We start from the raw sequence: 20,453 nt of genomic DNA on the forward strand, positions 1-20,453 counted from the left end.
TCGAGAATGGGCATCGACGTCGTTGTGGACGACGAGGTAAAAGCTGCGCAAACTATCGCCACATTTCTACGTCGAGCTATATTAGATGGACTGCGTCTGTTTGACCTCCCATCTTACAGATAGATGGCGGCGCAGCTAATTCTCCTTGGCTGCTGGTAGGTTGTAACAATCCAGCCCTAATATGCATGATGCACCTCGACCACACCTCGGGAAACTAGGAGGGCTCGTGGGAGACGTTCGAGTAACAGAATCTCTAGAAAGGGGCAAGGGTCGGGCCTCTGATCCGTCTTGGCTCAGTAGTCGCAAGTTGCTCCTCGATCCCTGTTCCTCGGACCTCAGCCGAAAGATGGAACGAGGCCGATCGGTGATCATACCCGATATGCGTTTTAGCCAGCTAGAGGCCCAGGGGCTCTTCGAACCGACGGACCTTTCGGGACCATTTCTGGGCAGGAGGTTTGCGCCGCTGGGCTATCTCTCTGTAGTACGAGTCCTGTGCCTGGAACTTGGCAAGGGTCTCCTGCAACACGAGCGATTTATCATTTTAGGCTGCGGAGTACTCTTAGAGTGCCCACCAATGATACTCCCTGCCCTCGATCAAGTGTCTGGTGAGGCCTACTGTAGTAGCAAAAGTTCTGCAGGTAAGATTTTCAGCACCTTCTATTACAGATAACGATAATCAGGGCTCGTAGGTGCGTACTATGTACGGGTGGCGTGGCGTTTCACGAAATGTAAGCAAGATTGGATACGTTAAATGCCCTTTCTAGGAGTCGAAGTTCGATACGACCGTGGTCCCCAAGATCGGGCGCGCGCAATATCGGAGACATCATGGGCCCATGGCGATACTGGAGTCCTGGACAGTGGACACATGGGACCATGGGGGGCGATCCATCCGCGCATCACCGGGTATTTCCGTATACTCTGTATCCGTATCCGCACAGTCGACAAATTGGAAGAGGTCAGCACGCCTTAGCGAGTGGAGCGTGGTCCACGACCCTTACTAGAGCCAAACTTTGCGCGCATCAGGATCATCTAACATCACTTCAGCTCTTGCACGTGGTGCTGGTACTACGGGCCATACAAATTTGATTGCAGGATTAGCTGAGCATTGAAATACTTTTCTATGCCCGACCTTGACTCTGTATCTAATATCTGCAGATTCGCTCCCCCCCCCCCCCTTTTTTTGGGCGTCCGTATTACTTCCACTTACTCAATTGTCCATGGAGTATCCGAATTGCGCAGATACGGCGTCAAGGCCTCCAGTTCACAATCGTACTCGGCCTTGATCCGTCCGTTGCCCAAGAACGACCAGACATTTTCGTCCAGATAGTCAATATCGAAGTGCTCCCACCTTGGTACCTTGATGGTCTTGAGAAAATGAACGGCCTGGAGAGTAGAGTCAGCAAGACATCAGCAACAATGGAAGAGGACATACCGAGCCACCCCAGACGCGGATTTTGCCGTCGGCCGTGTTATCCTTGTACCAACTCTGACAAGATCCAGAGAAGACGCTTGTTTCGTGCCACGCATCGATGTACTCGTTCAATTGATCCACAACCTTTTCTCGGACGTCCATGGCCTTGATGCGGTCGCTCTGCATCTTCTTGGCTACCTGGATGACGTACTCAATCTCGGTCTCGAAGCTTGGGAGAACTGTACCGTTGGCGAGGTTGCCTCTTGGGCCATTCATGACATAGTAGTTAGGGAAGCCGGGGGCACCCATGCCAAGGTAGCACTTGGGCTCGGGGGACCATGCTTCCTTAATGTCTCGACCATTCCGGCCGATGAGTCTGAAGTGCGGCGTCCATGCCATATCGTACCCTGTGGCACAGATGATCATGTCAACCTGGTGATGAGTGCCGTCAGCTAGCACGAAGCCGGTGTCCGTGACACGGGTGATACTACCAAAGAGGCACTCGACATTGGGCTTGCCAAGTGCCTCCAGGTAACCGTCTCCCGGGGTGAGGCGCCTAGAGGGCTGGCTGTCAGCGATTGAACTAAGATACATATGTTGTCCAAGTTGCCCCTCATGCCGCTTTCATATCTATGACCGAGGCCCCTGAAAGGGGTACCTCTCCAAGCTAAGGTAATGAGAAGAAACGGTGGCCTACCTGCATCCAACTGGCCAAGTAGGCACTAGCTTCTCAACCATGATCGGGTCATTGCCTAGCCTCCGCGCCATCTCGGCCCACATATACTCTCCTGCCATTCGAGATGCGTCAGTGCCTTTGTAGAATACAGCAAAGCCGGCGTTGATGCCAAACTCAATACGCTTTCGGTACTCGAGATGATAGTCGGGATCTCGACGTAGGTGCTTGATCTCGCGGTCTGTATAGAAGTACTGCCCTACACTGGGCTGGGCGGCCTCTGTATCATCAACAACTCCGTCGTTTTGCGCCGAAGCAGAAACATCGACTGGAATCCGGGGCATAGGGGCTGCGACCCAGGTAGACCCTCTCATCACACATTTGAGCTTCGAGGCAGCTGTTGGGGGCAGCATCAGCGGGAAGCCTCTCTGGGCCACGCTGAGCTTACTCACCTTCCTGGACTTTTGGAATGACCTGGATAGCCGAAGACCCGTTTCCGAACACTGCAACACGCTTGTTGGAATAGTCGGTGCCCTCTGGGTAGATTGTTAGCTATCTTCCATGTGGGGTTCAACAAATGCCTACCTTTCCAATCTCCTGAGTGCAGAAGAGAGCCGCGGAAGTCATGAAGACCTTTGATATTCGGCCCTATATCCTGATTAGAGAATTTTTAATTATTAAATAGAGCTATATACGATCATCACTTACATCTCCACTTATTGAGAAGGCCCGAGCCGTTGACCAAGATGTCGCACCAGTCAGTCAAGGTCTTCCCGTCATGCTCGACTTCGACCTCCCATTGTCCCCTATCCTCATGCCAGATAGCACTGAGTACTTTATGTTGCAGCTTGATGTACCTGCGCAGGTTGTACTTGTTACAGAAGTTGACAAAGTACTCCTGGATCTCAGGGGCATATGCGTAGTACGACTTCCACTCGGTGTATGGCTCGAAAGTGTATGTGTAGATGTGTGCTGGCACGTCGCAAGCACAGCCAGGATACCTGTTCTGCAACCATGTGCCACCGACTTCATGATTCTTCTCATAGCATACGAGTTCATAGTCAGTCAGCTGCCGCTCCATCTTGTAGGCGGCACAGAGACCGGTCGCCCCAGCCCCGACATGGATGATGCGAAGCTTTCGCGGTTGAGAGTGCCACTGCTGCACAAGCTTGAGAGTATCAGGTCCAGAAGAGGAGCTCGTATTGACGATGTCTGACACCTTGATGGAGACGTCATTCTTCTGGTCTTGAGGCGACGGAACCGTAGGATTGACTACCTCCATACTAACACCAACAGAGCGAAACATCGGTTGAAGATAAGATATCAAGTGATAAGTTTAAAATGGCGAAGTAGGATGCGTGCCGAATTCTCGGGACTCGTTAGCACCTCAACGGTCATGCCTCCTTATAAAAGAATGAGGCATGTCGGCAGACTAAATATTGGCGGCGCGTGTAGCGGCTGTCAGATTTCTAGATTTTCAAAGACGGCTGACTTTGTCATGGCCCTCTGACCAACATGTGATAGGAATGAGACATGACGCAGCATTGATGAAGGATATTGGCCTTATCCCAACCAACAACGGCCCTTAGCGCTGTCAGCTTCGCTGACACGTACGTAGTAGTAATCCCCGATAGACACTAGTACCCAAATATCGTAACTATTTCATAGCGTGTTTCTAGTCGATCGGGCTATATGACGTCTTCTGGAGATATTTTGTCCACGAAAACTGAACCTTTTGGACATTGCCCTAGTATCAGACATCCCGACCAATAGACACAAGCTGCTTAAAGCGTAAGATGTATCAAGCGTCTATTCGAGCTCCGCAGGTCACCACCACGGGCCCCAAATACAGTTTTCCATATGTACTGTATCTTCATTCCTCGACCTGGCTTCTTCGCAAAGCTGTTGCTTCCCTTACTGGTACGGGGGAGTTATTTGACAAGACACTCCATGTCGATACTCCAGGCTTGGGCGAAGGACGTGTCACCATCTCGGTGTGCCTTCCTAAAACTCATTCAAATAAGGACCTAGGCTCCGCAAAGCCTTTGTTACTAGTAGCCGAGGGCGGTGGCTTTGTTCTGGGGCAACCGACCGACGGAGAGCATATCGTGCATCGTTTAAGTGACAAGGTGACCCTTTCTCCTCGGCCCCTTCGAAGAAGTGTCCTGAATCGTTGCCACTACAGAAGCTAATAATTTATAAGCTTGGAGCCGTCGTCATATCAAGTGATTACGCGAAATCTCCACGATTTCCCTTTCCCTCACACCCTTCTCCAGATTTACGAAGTCCTCCGCTGGGCGACAGGTGCAGATGCGACAGTAGCATTGAATGTCACTGTCGATCCATCGCGGGTGGTAATTATGGGGAACTTTGCTGGAGGTAACTTGACAGCTTCGCTTAGCCTTCTTCTCTCTTTTATATCCGGCCCATGCGCAAGGTACCGCCAAAATCTTCCGGCCTCATTCCAGTAAGTGGGACAGGTCCTATTGTATCCGAGCGTTGCCTACAATAAGCCTTACCAAGATCGGTATTATAATGACAATGACGAGGTATAGGCCGCGAGCCTACCAGTCTAGATGGCAACCTTGATGGAGGCTTCGTATCTACCCCCTCATGTGGACACGGACCAAGTCTTTATCGCCCCCCTAGATGCAAATGTTGAGCTGCTCCGTACTTTGCACCAACCACCCGCAATCTGCATCACGGCTGGAAAGGATTGCCTTAAATATGAAGCAGATAAATATATGGCGAGGCTGGAGGAGGCAGGGTTCGAAGTGATTAGGTATGAGTGCCCTGATGCAATTCACGGTTTCAACCGCCATAAAAAGGAACTATGAGGACGAGAGGGTCAAATGCTGGACATGGGTTACCGAGTTTCTCCAGGGGCGCTTCATGTCTTGATCATCAACTTGTTGTACTACGCAGTGTCATATTATGTGGTAATGTGAAAGTAGCTTGGAATGAGTCTGTCTATTATCATTTCCCTACTCCTAAGATATAACTGAAAGAGTTTAATGCTCCCGACTATTTACGAAAGGTATCCTTCAGAAGATACATATGCGACACAGCATCATTGCCCGACCTAAACTCTGCCGCAAACGCGTCTTTCTTGCTCTCGTATCCGAGCACCGAAAACCACTAAGTCGACTTGTCCAAGTCAACAGTATATCCTTCACGATAGTCTGCAACTGCTGTCTTGCCATTTTCTAGGCCTAACGCCTTTCCTTACTCTTTGCCATCGGGTCTGTTATCCTAGACTAGAATTCTAGAAATATCCAAGCGGTCATTTAGCATCCCAGGTTCCCCAAACTCATAATGTCATACTAAAGGCCTTCCAGGCTTAAATATCTTGCTGATGCAAGCCATCACAGGTGTGAAGCCGGGAGTTGACCAAAAGTCCTAGTGATCCTGAATCTTGTCCCAGTCTAACATCCACACGAAGGACGTAGCGTCGTCGATGGAGAATCCCCGTGGCTGGAGTTTAAAGATGGCAACCTCGGTGACTGGCTTGCCCTTAGACTCGGAGGGGTATTGGCGTTCAAGTGAGCCGCATACCCGGCCATTCGATCCGGTGCATCCATTCTAGATATAAGAAGAAAAAGGGGGATATTTGTGTGTAAATGTGCTATGGAGTGATTGGGAGCTGTGGCGAGGGGGCGCGGGACGGTGATTCACATATTCGGCATCCACACGAAGCTAATTGGAATACATGTACTTTTCAAGCCCTGAAAAGAGCCCAAGTCATTTGACCTGGACTACCGCCATGTTATTTTATCTGACATTGATTGTAGGTCCCTGCTCCATTCCGTAGACCTTGCGCAGGTTAATTTCATGCGATTAAATGTCTTTACTCCAATCAATGGCCACCTTGGCATTCAAATCTGCTTCTTCACGCCATGGTGGATGTAACCCTGGCCTATTCAGGGCGGGGGTCGGTCAGTCGCACTGAGTCAAGGAAGCTGACAGCGCCTAGATTCTCCGTTTAGACTGGGGGGAACGGACCTTTTTAGTATGACGAGGTTACTGATGATAAAATTTCAAGCTCTATGCCTCGCAACAGTCAGCCTGGATATTAATTCGCACTGGAGTCACGAAATCTGTAATGTACGAGTGTGCATCCTTGCACGTTTGGTTACAATGTCTCGCTATCTACATTTCAAAAATGCGATGGCTCTGCCCTCCTTGTCTGCCCAGGTGGGGGAACAACCCTGGTGGCACACGATGCTGATTGGGCTGATAGTGTATCTGATATTCCAACAAGTTCGCTATCAGAAGAAGACGGTATGGCGCCTTTTCTCCATTGGTGTTATAGTCTAACTAATAAGCTCTGTGACGTGAAGCCCAAAATCACCTCGGTTGGGTTCATTCCAATCCCATTCATCGGCCCTTGGGTTGCGGCCTACCGATTCATGGTTCCACCAGTCAAGCTTGTGCAAGAAGGCTTGACTAAATCTCCCAATGGCATATTCCGTATTGCCACCTCCAAGGGGAATATGTTCTTGTCACAGATCGTCGCAAGGTTGGCGAGTATCTCAAGGCCCCGGATTCTGTCTTGAATGCCCAAGATGGCTCTAATGACGTATGCCTCACCAAGCCGATTCATGCAGCAATGGATGTTAAGTTAGGTCTACAGCAATAACAAATTCCTTACACTATGGTTTACGGAGTCGGTCACCGTACCTATCACACCCAAGTTGTCCGAGGTCCCATCATAAAGGAGATTATTACCAAGACCCCCATCATGGTTGACGAAGCGTCGCGAGCTTTTGATGATATGATCGGCTCACCTCAAGGTACGTTGGCAGACTATTTAATAACCCTAGTATACTAACTAGCATAGACCTTACTCTAATTACTCTCTACGATACCATTGCTATGGTAGTAGCGCGAATTAGCAGCAGAGTCTACGTCGGAGTCGAGTTTTGTCAGCAATGATATTCCTTTTAACTAGCTTTGGTGGCCGCACGAATCTAACACCAGCAGGCTGAAATGAAGAGTACCTTTTTTAACTCCGCGGACTACATATAGGCTGTCGTTATTTCCGCTGAAATCCTGCGATTGTTTCCGGATGGAAATTCTAGAAGCTAGAGATGAATGCGTAGTTTTGTCGTGAAATTTATTCCTGTGATGAAGCATCGTCGAGCAGCGAAGCGTATGCTCGGAAGCTATATCCAAGCACGTTTAGACGGGGTGCTCAATCAGAATAGATAGAAGCCACAGGATCTAGTATAGATGCTCATCGACGCCGCACCTCCCGTGGAAAAGACTGTGCCTCAGCTGGCAGAACGAGTGATGGCCTTGAACGTCGCCTCTATCCATACGACTACCATGGTAACCCCCCTAAGCCCGTGCCCAGAATAGCTATGGGCATTCAATTAATGAATTTTAACAAGGGTGAGACATGAGGTATTTACCGCGGCTCTGTATAGCTTGGCATAGGAGCCCGAAAAGCATGTCCATGCGCTCCGCCAAGAGGTAGTTGATAGCTTGGAGAACGGCCAGGTGACTGCTTTAACGCTTAAGAATCTTCCTAAAATGGAAGGATTTCTTAGGGAATCTGGCCGATTTAACGTTTCTGGCCTCAGTGAGTTAAATAAGTCTGGTGAATGCATCTTCAACCTAATTTATCATCAAGTAGCCATGCAGCGCAATGCTCTCAAGGAATTTAGATTCTCCGATGGCATAATTCTACCCGCAGGATCTAAGGTCGGCGCGCCAAGTCTGATCCTACAGCGTGACTCCGAAGTATACGAGGATCCGGATGTATTTGACGGATTTCGATTCCTCGGGAAGCAATACGCCGATGCTAAGGAATCGAATCCCGTTAACACCACTAACAATTTTCATGTATTCGGGCATGGTAGACATCCGTGGTGAGTTTAACTCAAGAAGCCCAAAGAACCGTAAGGCTGATTTGGTCTGTATAGTCCTGGGAGATTCTTTGCTGTCAACGAGATGAAGTTGATGTTTTGTCTCTTGCTCCTCCGATATGAGTTTAATTTGGCACCCGGGGATATGCCTTAGCCTTTCTTTTTGGCAACTATAGCTATTCCAGACACAGTATTGAAGGTTTATTTCAAAGTCCGCAATATGAAGGATGAATGAGCGAGGTACCCGGGAACCTATACCAAAGCTACTCGTCTCAATTCCAACTAGCGCCAAAATGTGCAGCCTAGAAGACCACTAAATTACTACAACCCCTCTTCACTGCATTTTCATTCGTTGAGAGCGGCACTAGATGTAAAGCTGCTGACCGAAATATTTCATTTGCTCTCTACGAGTCCTAAACTAATCCTGACCAAGAAAAACTCTGCTGAGGATGGTGCTAAGCACGAGGTGTGTGAATCTTTATGAACATGATCAGAGCTGGAACACAATTGTCACGGATCCAAACCCACATTTCCGCCCTGACGATATATTGCTTCTCAGCTTTTTCGACTCTGGAACTTGACAGCATCCCTTAAACAAGAATAACGGACCAGCTTGATGAAATAGGCCATTCAACCGAGAACACTGGAGTTGCTGGACATGTAACCAACACACCCTCCTACCCTGTGGAGCCAACCATCGGCCCAAAGATTCATAGGGACCTGGTTGAAGAAAACAACGTCGAAACCCTTCAAGGTTCGGAGCTTATTCATAGTGACGACCTGGCTCGGTGCCTCGCTGGTGTTATCGATGGAACTGCCATGAGCTTAGATCTGGTTCCAATGGCACTCACTATGAGAGATCCACTATTGCACCGATTTTCTAGGCCGCTGGAAGGCTCACAAAAAGTGATTGAGCCGACATACCGTGCCTTTCCAATAACTACAAAACCGGTCCAGAGATGGGACATAGCTCTACAGCGGATAATAGACGAACCACGAACACAACATGCAACGGGCCTTTACCCAACTCAAACGCCCTCTCTGCGCTCGATTCTCTCCAACAAATCATCAGACGTCCTAGCATTACGTCTATACCACCTAATATGCCTGCACAGTCCGATGACTATGCATATCTTCTTGGCTATTTTCTGGGTCTAGTATCTTGTTTTACGGGTATGTAAAGAGTTCACACCCATGTCCCCCCTTCCCGATATGCCATTTTCTTTTTCACAATACCAAGTATATTCTTTGGTGTACTAACTGAGGCGACGATAGTGGTATGTCCTGGGAACTCACGCGGCATATCTCCAAGTTCCCGTGTTTATGAGACCTACTGGCATCGAGAGACGCATCCCACATTCATTAAGCATTAGCATGCTCGTATGGTATGTTTCCTCTATCCCTCTCCCCGATTATCATTGAATTCTTTTGATTGTGCTCCCTGCTAATCAGAGGAGTTGAAAGGCCAGACATTCGACGGACACTGGTCTGTGACGCACTGACCATTGACCCAGAGACAACGGGGCTGGGAATAGTTCAGTATCTTAACAGCAACTGGTCGCCAGTAGCAGGTGTGGACGGAGATCTCATTGGAAGCACAGACGTGCTGGATGTGATTCAGCGCCAGGCCGGTAGCCTGGACACCTGGCAGCTAAGTCCAAGATTTGAGGAGAAGAACCCCCAATTTGCGCATTGTCGAGCTACCTTTTTCAATGATGATTAGTTAGCATATAGCGAAGACGTACGTACGAGCTACAATCTCTATATTTTTAAAGATGTCTCCTAGACCTTAACATTTAATGTAAATACATATGCCTCGGGGGATAATTTGTTTTCGATGCTATATTTATGAGTCGGTGAGTCTTTTGTGGCCGTATCATCCGGCCTCCGTATTTCCGCCACAGTCCTTCCGTAGTGGAATTCTAGTACTAATCCTAACACTATCCCGACTATAATACCAGTGATACCTATAAAACTTGACACAGCAGGGACAAATGACCGTCATTCCCCGAGTTTAATAATGCAGGGGCCATATTTAATGATGAATATAGTAGCTAGGGGCGCTACTATATTGTAAATGAATCATTGAAGACATAAGGTAGCAGCATTATATCTGTTAGGAGCACGATGTGACGTACGTAGCTACTATTAAAATAATGAAGGTGCTATTAGATATACTTTATTCCAAGACACCATCTAAAATACACGACTCATCATTAAGCATTACCTAATAGACGGATCATCTGGAGTATAAACTCCTCCTTATGCTCTAAACTATGTACACCGCATTCAAGGATACGAAGTGTAATATATACGTCTTCCTTTAAAGAATTACATAATGAGCGGATCATTGAGAATATAGACTCCGTTACTCTTATGGTACGGTGGATGGTACGGAGAACACATAGGTAGCGTCGGGTATAGGCTGCACTGGGATATAAAATGCGATGCTTGGCTTTGTCTGGATTGTGTACCTTCAAAATTGAGCAGCACCTCTTGTTTGGACTCTCTCATCGAAATTTGCCCAGTATGCCTTCAGGGGTCTTTCATCCGGACGTGGACGCACTTCTTTCCCGATGCGTGGGCAAGAAGGTTGTGATACCTGACTTGATGGCGCTTTTGCCGTCATGGGAACCAAGAGTAAATACGTTTGATGACGAATTGAATCGAGAAATAGAGAAATGGCGCCTCAGGTGAGTATCCACATCTCTGACATTACGTTCTCCATCGTCACTAATATTCATTTAAGATGGATAACTGATGTCGTGAGCCTTGAGAGGCATCGGGATACTAGCATTAACCTCCTTGCACGCGCAATTGCACCGTTCGCAAACTTCGAGGAGCTGGTAATTGTTGGTAAATGGTGCTGCTGGGTATGTTCTCTTGAACGCATAGATACCATTTAACGACATCTATGATACCCCAAAGGCGCTAACGTCAACGACAGATCTATCACTGGGATGACGGTTTGTAGCAAAGTATAGAATAATTCGGTTCCATGCACTGACAATAGTTTTTATGCATAGCACTAGACTTCGGAGAATTCGATAATAAGCCGGATGAGGCGAAGACTTATATAAATCAAACTGTGGACATCTACCGCCACTGCCTCTTTGACCCCAAAGGCACTGATGTATATTCATCAGCCATGATGGCATCCCATCCAGCAGCACAGTCAACCTGGGACTTTGCTTATTCCCTGAGGAATAGCATAGTATCTGGTAAGTGATAATATATTGCGCAAAACAAATTTTCCTGATGGCTGATGGCAAGGTTAGATTCTTTGAAGGACTGGTTTTTTAAGACTGTTTCCGACTATATAAACTCCACAGAGAAGCTGCAGCAAGTGTTCGATCGTGGAGAGATCTTGACACTTGAAGCCTACTGGACAATCCGCAACGACTCCTCGGGTATTCTACCATCACTTGCCGTTGGCCTGTACAGTTAAATTGAACTCCTCGAACGACATATATAAGAGCTGACAAGTCATCTAGAAATGCTGAGCGAGTTGAATTTCCCCGCTGGTTTTTTGATAACGAACTAGTAAACCGGGCTGCCGCACTCTCAAACCTCATCGTCTGGATGTAAGCTCAGCTTTGAGAACTTATTGGTGTAAATTCTAAGATTGCTAGGGGAAATGATATTGTTTCGGCTCGCCATGAACTCGTACGTAACGTTTTTATACTTTTCCTTATCTATTCCAAGCTACACACTCTAATATGACTATAGAAAGCCCTCCATGTCGATAACTATATACCTCTACTTGTCCACCACAAAAACATGGCACCGCAGCAGGCAATCGAAGAGGCCGCAAGTATTATACACGGTGCCTACAAAGAATTACAGAGTCTTAAACCCCGGCTCATACTGCTAGGCAAGAGTCGTGGGATTGAATTCGAAGTGGAACGATTTCTACGAACGTGCCAAAGCATGTGTGTAGGTACTTTCCAGTGGAGGTAAGGATTCTTATTTACAATAAGCTTGGGATTGGAACTGATGACCTTTCAAGCTATGGGAATCAGCGCTATCTTTCTAAGGAGCCCGCGATGAGTCGTGATGGGGTTGCTGTGGTTCTAGGACAGGGACTTCCAAAAGTCCCCACCAAGTAATTAGGCACTGCGGTTTAGGTAGTGATAGCGTGATGGGATAAAATTTGAAAGACCATGGGTTCTAATCGCTCGCGTTTATTTCAGACGGCGAGTCCCTGGCTTGGAGACTAAGCACTAGCACCGTCTAGCCAGCCGGGAATTGTGGTGGATGGAGAGTGTCGAGAGTGGAGAAAAGTCGTGCTAATTTAATAGCTAATACAAAGCACTTTGGTACATTACTTCATTCCTTATACCGACTTCGTGATTGTATATCGGCCCTAAGCGAAGCTCGGCGAGTACAACCATGAATGCAATATCTTGCAGCATGAACCGTTGAGTATGTATGGGGGTATACCCATGTAGTGGAGGTTATCCCGCATACGAATATTTGACGCGCCGGCCAGCTTACATCCATATCGTGGGCGCTATTAGAGCCCATCAACATGCGATGCATGGCAATCAACTTGCGCTTGTGCAGATTTTGTACAAGTTCAGCTCAAAGATACTTGGTCACTGGTTCTTTCGTTTCTAGAAAGACAGTAGGTATTCGAGTTGCGTCAAGAAGCTCGGATATGCTGCTTACCCTCACAATCCGTGGAACATGAAGTGGGAGAGCAGCCACAGGCTAGTTAACGAGACGTCCTACACTACTATAAGTCAACAAATTTCTATTCAAAATTTTTATGTATATCCATGTATATAATGAAGTGCAGAATCAATTTCGTTGCAGAGATATGTCTCATCTACTAAAGACACATGCAAATGCGAGGTGCCTAGTTGTCAATAAGTCCTCCTCCATCACCGAGTTAGATGTGTCCGGACTCCCAGAACACGAGGTGGCTGCCCCCATCCTCGGCCGAGAAGGTATAACCCGCGGCTCCTGGGATCTGGATGGCGGCGACTCAACAGATTCCGGAGGAAGCGTTAACGCTGAGCTCTGCCGCAATCATAATGATTTGGACATCAATAAGGGGAAGGACATCACGCCAGTCGCGGATCGCATGGTCGACAACCAGTATGGCCGCACCCCCATGGTTGATCTTCTCATTCTTAAACAAAATCTACTGGTCATCGGCTTCGTTAACACCGGCGGTGAGCATGTTTCTCACAAATCCGGGCGTCTGGGCTTCCATGTCGTTGGCTAGGTTGTATACAACTTTAAGTGTGAAGAGTGGCGACACTACTCTGGCCTGTTCGTTGGCCTAGTAGGGGTCCCTGGCTAGAATAGACGACCGGTCAACTAATACGAGCTTCCTAATAGGTTATGGGCACCTAGGCACTAGTCCCAGAACGCCCATGTGATGGAGTAGCCTATACGTCGTAGAGTGCGCCACGATTTCAATGTCTTTGAGCTTGAGCCTATCCAGGAGATCCTTCAAGTACGATGCGAAGCGGTTGATGAGGTAGAGAAAGATGGGCTTGTCAGACTCGCCATGGCAGCGCATTTCGTAGCTCGTGACGCGGTAGCCAACTTCGGAAACGTAATTGGGCTGTTTGGGCCATTTTGCAGTAGCGTAGCGTCAATCAGGAATGAATATAATGTTTTGGCTTGGAATAGGATCGCTTTGTGTACATAGGAGGTGGAGTCCATTTTGGGTTTCGACGAGGCTAGTATGTTGGCCAGGAAGTGTATTGTTCTGCTTGTGACCTACTGCCGAGACTTGAGAAAGGTGCAAGAAAATAGTAGGGAGAATAAGAGGCTTCATTGTGACGGTAGAATCGACCTTGGTTGTTGTCAGGTAAGACTGGACAAAAGGCTATGGGAGCAGGTAGACCCAAGAAATAGAGTAAGGGCAGAGGCCCCTACTACGAGTACGAAAAATATAAAAAAGGGCACAAATGCTCTATTGGATGCCGGCCATACATGTTACCCGCGTTCGAGCAAGAAGCAGCTGTTCCTATGATTGTTCGATAATTGGATAACCCAATTTACGACGCCCCGTTAATGGTGTACGTGCTATTCCTTGGTTGGTTGCCTAGCCCAACCTGTGAATGCGTGAGAAACGATACTTCGTCAACGCTATTCTCGCCGTCTAGTGGCATATCGAGATCGGCCGAAGCCTGCATGTTGTTCAGGATAATGCTACTTCTGACTGTGTTAAAGCCTACCTAATTATCTCGAGTGCATTGAAACAAGCGTCACGTTGGCGATTACCCTCACTGTGGCTACCTGCGAATGACTCGTCTTAGCGCCACGATTGACTGGCAAGTCTCCGGCTTTGCGCCGTACTAACACGTGTCTTGGTGGAATCAATGTTTATTTTTAACCAGACCTGAATAAAAACCCACGATACTCGTAGAAACGCACGAGTTGAGTGATGCGTATCACACGTACGAAGTACGTTTGTACTGTACAAGTAGACCTTGGGTTGGGTGCCCCACAGTCCCACTGTTCCCGACGTGTTCCTGCCCCACCCCCGTACGATTATCGCCCCGCCTCCAGTGTCCACAATGGCACAAATCACGACAGACTCAACTTCCATGACGATTGACGGGCTCTCCAGACCTCGACAATCTATCGCGCCACTATCACGTTCATCAAAGCACCGATCTAGCTGGACAAATGGCGCACCACTCCTCTAAGCGATTATCCGGTTCCCACCATCATCGGCACGACCTGCTGGCCAGCTTACCAGATGAGGTCCTCGTGCAAATCTTCGAGACTCTCGCCCGCATGTCACGAAGTTCCCTCTGCAATGTGTCGCGCCTCAACAAGCACTACCACACACTCGCCGACGCCGTCCTCTATGAGACGATCCACTTTGTCACACCCGAACTCCACCTCATCTTCAGCGAGTCCCTCCGCCGCAGACCACGTCGCGGCTCCGCCATCCGCGAGGTCAAGCTAGCATATCCGGCATCCGAGCTGTCCCAGCTCATCATCGACGCCCCCGTCCATGGATCCTACTATGACCATGCACCCGTCCGATACGATAGCCTGTCGCGCACAATCTCCACCATGTCTAATCTTGAGACCCTTGATATTGCCGTCCCCGACACGCTTCTGCCCGGCATCGGCAAGCTGTTTGACGGCCCTTTCGACCTGGCCTGTCTGAGGTCCTGCACCCTCTTCTACCAGACAAAAGATGGCGGATACTGGGATTTGCAGGACAACATTCATATCTTCTCCCACCCCTCTCTTGAGACGCTCGTCATCAAGAGGGCAAAGCTGGACTATCGCGGCTTTGACTGCATTGAGCTACCCCACGAGACGGCCCTGTCCAAGCTGCATCTTATCGAGTGCGACTTCAACGACGACGCTCTCTCTGACATTCTCATGTTCCCCAAGGCACTGACCGAGTTTGTCATGACCCAGACCAGCGACCCATCGCCGCCTCTGGAGGAGAGCTCCGACCGCATCGAGGACTACATCCTCGCCCTAAAGTCAGCCTGTGACTCTATCACCACCATCACAATCGACTTTCCTACCCTGACCGGCCATCGAGCCCTGCGCATGAGGGACTTTGTCGCCCTGAAGACACTGCGCATCAATTGGGACTACCAGCTCTTTGGCCAGTCCTCTTCGAAGCCGCGCCTCCACTCAGTTGGATTGCCACCGGCCTTGGAGACCCTCGAGTTTTTTAACCCCTTGGGTACCGACCAGGAGGTGACCGACCTCATGGTGTTTGCGATTGAGAACATCAAAATCAATGCGCAGCATCTCCACACATTGATAGTTGTCGAGGAAGAAGGAGCTGAAGTTCCCAAAGAAATTGAGGCGGCCTGCAAGTTGCAGCCTCAATTACAGCTCGATATCATCGGAAGATTTGATTCAGAGGATTAGAATCTTGGAGTCCTAGATCAGACCAAGATGCTGGCACCGATGCACCGTGCTTGGTCGGCAGTTGATTGGCTAGTGATTTCGAGCCCCCAACTGACATTCAAGCCCCTTGTCCCACGCGTCACGAATGTCAATGTGCCATACCAGCTCTAAAGCGAGGAATTCACAGTGACGACTAGCACATCACTCCATATACCAGCGAAAGTGTACTGTTTCTAGCCTCCATTACTAGTACGGTAACACGCGCAGTATATCAGCACTTACTTAACAGCCCACTAATGCTAGCCCCCATTGGACAATGCTGCCGTCGCTTCGCTGGCTACTCAGGCTTAGCCGTGCATGGAAACCGTTGGATTTCTCCAACCCCAACATTCCATAAATATGCCCAGACCAGTTGATTGAGGAGGAGACTATTCCCGGCTACGTAGCATCCCGCTATTATCCTGCCCACATCGGGGAGATGCTCCGCCGGCGCTACTAGATTGTGAGTAGCTCGGCTTTGGAGCAACCCCTACTGTCTAGCTTGCGCGCGATCTGAGGTGAGAATCCTCAGCTGTCCATCGCCGATTATCGCTGCGAACCCCGTCTCTGAGCCCTGCTAATAGTGTTCTGCTATAGTAACCGGCGCCATCTGACCCTCAAGCTCTTTGTTAATACCAAATTCATGGGTAACCAGCTTGATGATGAGATCAATATCTACAAACGCATCTACAGCGGTCCCAGGAGACATCCGGGGCGCAGTGCTGTTAGATCACCCCTTGACTCCTTTGATATTGATGGGCCTGATGGGACTCATTGATGCCTTGTGCATCCGCCCTTGTTTGAGAGTGTACAGACATTCCTTCACCAGAATCCCGTGGCAAGGTTACCTGTAACAATTTTTTTCGCCGACTTTGAGCAACAAGCTATCCAATACACTTAGCCCCGGAAAGAGGTATATGGAAGAATGATTCATTTGCCCCGCGAACTACCAATTCCAAAAGAACTAGGGACTCCAGTCCTTTGTGACATTGGGTCGGCCGTGCTCGGGGGAAGGGAGCACATTGAAGATGTCCAGCCTGGCATCTATCGATCGCCAGGTGTGATTTTAGAAGTCTCATGCGCGTACGAGATTGATATTTGGAAGGCTGGGTGCATGGTAAGAACTTGTCGTCCTCTTCCATCCGCAGCTTGGCTCACTGTTCTTTACAAGTTTGGGATATTTTTGAGGGCGGGCATCTGTTTACGGGGAAGGACCCAAAGCAAAACACGTACCGTGGCCGTGCTCATATCGCTGAGATTCTGGCTCTCTTGGACCCACCACCAAAACATCTCCTCGCACGGGGGTATCTGAGTCACAAATCCTTTTCTGATGACGGTAGGTCTACTCCGCGATTATGTACCTGGCACTGTCGCTGATAGTAGTACTACCTTCTAGGAACATATTTCGGTGGCATTCCCATACCGGATCCTATTCCTCTCGAGGACATGGAGACAAGCCTCGAAGGACAGGACAAGAAGCAGTTTCTCCACTTCATGCAGAAGATGCTATAATGGGAATCAAGTAAGCGTAGTTCAGTCAGAGAACTGGTTGAGGATGATTGGATATAGGTGAATACTAAAGCCGCATAGTCTTGCTAGACTGTGATATGTCATAGACATGAGGAAAATGTAAATCTATTTTAGAGCAACTTCGATAGTACTAGTATCGCGCCGTAACATGTGCTGTGACTGGTGTTAACACTGGAAGAACGTAATCACAATTGCAGGGCACATTGAAAACACGTTGTGAGGTACGTGTAGCCATTGCTAAGAATCCGAGAGGAACAAATGAGTGCTGGATCGTATATCTGTTATTTGCACGGATTTAAATACGTAGGCTATATACACGGCAATTGCCTGTTTACGCGATGTTGGGAATCTTGAAACCACCTGGCATTCTCCTCTGGAAAATCTGCTTGGGGTCGTACTTGGCAGCGACATCTTGAAGGAACAGGATATTTTCAGGGCCATAGGTACCAATGGGATCCTGGGTGCCATCGGCATACCCCAGGTACTCCCACTCAACGTCAATCTCCTCAGAGATGTAGTGGTCCTTAAGTTCCTGGCGCATAGCGACGAGTTGCTCGCGGGCTTCCTTCTCGGCGTCGGCAGATCGGACCATGTGCTGCATCTGGAAAAGAATGGCGTTATCACTTTCGCGGTCCATGCCTATAACATTACCCCCCTTCTCAACCGAATGCTCAAAGAGTACCTTCGGCATCGCCTGGAAGGTAATGTAGTTGAGAAAGTCGGGGTCCTGGGTAGCCTGCCACCCCTCAATAAAATTGGCCTGAGCCTCGACGGCCTGGCGGATGAAGCGGGGGTCATTCTTGCCCGTCAGGGTGATCCAGATCTGATGATACCCGAGGGGCTCTTCCAGCTCGACCGTCATGTTAAGGTGGCTGTCGTGACGGAGCGAGTCGCTAAGTTGAGGCTCGATGGTGTGGAAGTCGTCGTAGGCTGGGGCCCACTCAGTATTCGAGGTGTCGTGTAGGGCGGCCGAAACGATGATGCCACTATCAGGAGAGTAGGCCCAGAAGGTGACGGCCGAGCCCGCTGTGTAGTTGGGAATGTTGTCCACCCATTTGACGTAGGCGGCGATGTGCTGCTCCGTCGTGTTGAGGGGGTAGACGACCTGGCCGCCCCAGAGCTCGACGACGTCGACTGTCTGCAGGTCAACACGAGTCACAATGCCAAAGTTGCTCGAGCCGCCCTTGAGTGCCTTGTGCAGGTCGGCGTTGATTGCCCTGTTTGCATTGACAATTTCGCCGCTGGCTAGGACAACCTCGAAGTTGACGACATTATCGCAGCCCAGGCCAACATTGGAGCTGAAGAAGTTGTTGCCTCCGCCAGTGAGGAAACCGACGACACCAACTGTCGAGGTGCGTCCTCCGGGAGCCGTGACGCCGTACGGCTCGAGGGCTGAGTAGACGTCGCGCCAGAGGGCACCAGCGCCGATACTGGCCAGCTTGGTCTTGTGCGAGTAATTGATCTGGTCGATCAGGCCGGTGTCAATGGTGACGCCTTGGTCGACTGCATAGGCACCCACATTAGCTCCTCGAAACACGCACTTAGCACAAAGCAATGTTTCCACTCACTGTTGGAGGCCCCCGCCCACGTCATGTGGCCACCGCCACGGACTGCCCAGTTGCACCCCGTCTTCTTGAGCGTCGTGATGGCCGTGGCAACTTCATCAGTGCAAATGGGCTGCACAATGCAGTTGGGACTGAGCTGAGCCGAGACGGAGAAGTACGATGCGTCCCGTGTCTCGTAGGCGTCGGTCCCCGGGTGGAGAACCTTGAGGCCCGCTGTCTCGAGAGCGCCACACTGCCACGCGAAGCTCATTAGCCGCTCGCGAACGGAATAATATTCAAGGGGAGCAATCTTACGCAGGAGTCTGCCACGGCGTCGCGGCAGGCGCCGTTCGGCAGAGAGGCCAGGGCAGCTGCCGCGCCCAATAACAGCGTCGAGGACCGCATGGCGACGGGGCTAACTATTCAAGAGATGATATATCCTCAAACAAGTGGCGCGTAATCACGAACGTTAAAAAGAAAGGACTAGGCGGCCGGTGGTGTGCGTACTCGTACGACTCACGAGTAATACGGTGGCGACACGGATGCGGGCACGGCTGGGAGATGCGTGGCGACGGGTGAGACTTGGTGAAAAATGCATTCGTGGGGGGATATACATATACGAGTGCGTTGTCCCTGACCTTGGTGACCGAGAGGCTCGAGAGCTTTGCAAGCTTGCAATCTCTTATATCCCCGCATGATTAACTGACCTGCCGGCCCATGGACGAACGGTTATGAGCCAAGCATCCTCATCGACGTCAGCACAAACGATGGATGGGTTCTAGCTGTGGATTGTCTCCAGGTGACCGACTAGATCGCTATCCCAGTGCTCCGATTGGCGTGCGTACCGCCCCCTTGCATCTCCAGTCCGTCCGGTGTGGGATAGCTTGACCGGAAATCCTCCTGTAAAGGGCGCATGATGCGTGCAGCGGGTGCAGGGGATTACTATAACGGTTAGGTTGCAGTAGCACCCGCCAGTCTACCAGTGCCCATGTAAGCCCTAGCTTGTGACAAGTGACGCCTGACGATCCCACATCACGGTAAATCGCGGGATCTTAGGCAAAGGAGCCGCACACACAACAAACCATACCCTGCGCAATCGCCGACGTGAGACGAAGTACGAGTACTTTGTACGTACGTAGTAGGAGCTATGTTTCCCAGAGTATTTTAGAGGGAAAAGCCTATTACTTTTAGAATGGCAACCTCAGAATGTAACAAGGTCACTCCTAAAAGGGTTGCGAGTATTGACGAAGTTTCAGTTTGGTAATACTAGTACTCCGTACTCCGTACGAGTACTCTATACAGAGGAGATGGCTCGCTCTGGCAGCTGGGACTTTTCCGAATCCCATGGGCTCTGCCGCTCCGCACAGGTCTCAGTTAACAACATTGAAGCCATAACATATGAGTGTCCGTACGAGAAATAATAATAAGGGGAGAAATACTTTGTAGCTAAATAATAAACAGAGGTTACGTACAGTTTCCATAGACCCCAACAAGCTGGGACATAGCCTTGCTTTTTAGTATGTATATGGTGAAAA

The 20,453-nt window shown here is 49.4% G+C and overlaps 3 protein-coding genes across 3 annotated transcripts; 1 reads left to right on the top strand and 2 right to left on the bottom strand.

Moving 5' to 3' along the window:
- Positions 1–1,203: 1,203 nt before the first annotated feature.
- ACO1O0_004822 (flavin-containing monooxygenase) lies at positions 1,204–3,366 on the bottom strand (the record flags this gene model as incomplete). The annotated part of the gene is made up of 6 exons (XM_083194255.1): positions 1,204–1,383; positions 1,433–1,994; positions 2,109–2,481; positions 2,537–2,620; positions 2,670–2,732; positions 2,793–3,366. 6 exons carry the CDS (start codon positions 3,364–3,366, stop codon positions 1,204–1,206), a joined length of 1,836 nt encoding a protein of 611 aa, XP_083051203.1.
- Positions 3,367–14,605: 11,239 nt separating this feature from the next.
- On the top strand, positions 14,606–15,826 carry ACO1O0_004823 (uncharacterized protein; the record flags this gene model as incomplete). Its single annotated transcript, XM_083194256.1, has 1 exon — positions 14,606–15,826. The coding sequence occupies one exon, from the start codon at positions 14,606–14,608 to the stop codon at positions 15,824–15,826; it is 1,221 nt and encodes a 406-aa protein (XP_083051204.1).
- Positions 15,827–17,705: 1,879 nt separating this feature from the next.
- Positions 17,706–19,323, bottom strand: ACO1O0_004824 (FAD-binding oxidoreductase; the record flags this gene model as incomplete). The annotated part of the gene is made up of 3 exons (XM_083194257.1): positions 17,706–18,877; positions 18,943–19,171; positions 19,234–19,323. 3 exons carry the CDS (start codon positions 19,321–19,323, stop codon positions 17,706–17,708), a joined length of 1,491 nt encoding a protein of 496 aa, XP_083051205.1.
- Between the last annotated feature and the right edge of the window lie 1,130 nt (positions 19,324–20,453).

Source organism: Amphichorda felina (genome assembly GCF_050947745.1).
Source record: "Amphichorda felina strain 45539 chromosome Unknown scaffold_4, whole genome shotgun sequence".
Lineage (NCBI taxonomy): Eukaryota > Fungi > Ascomycota > Sordariomycetes > Hypocreales > Bionectriaceae > Amphichorda > Amphichorda felina.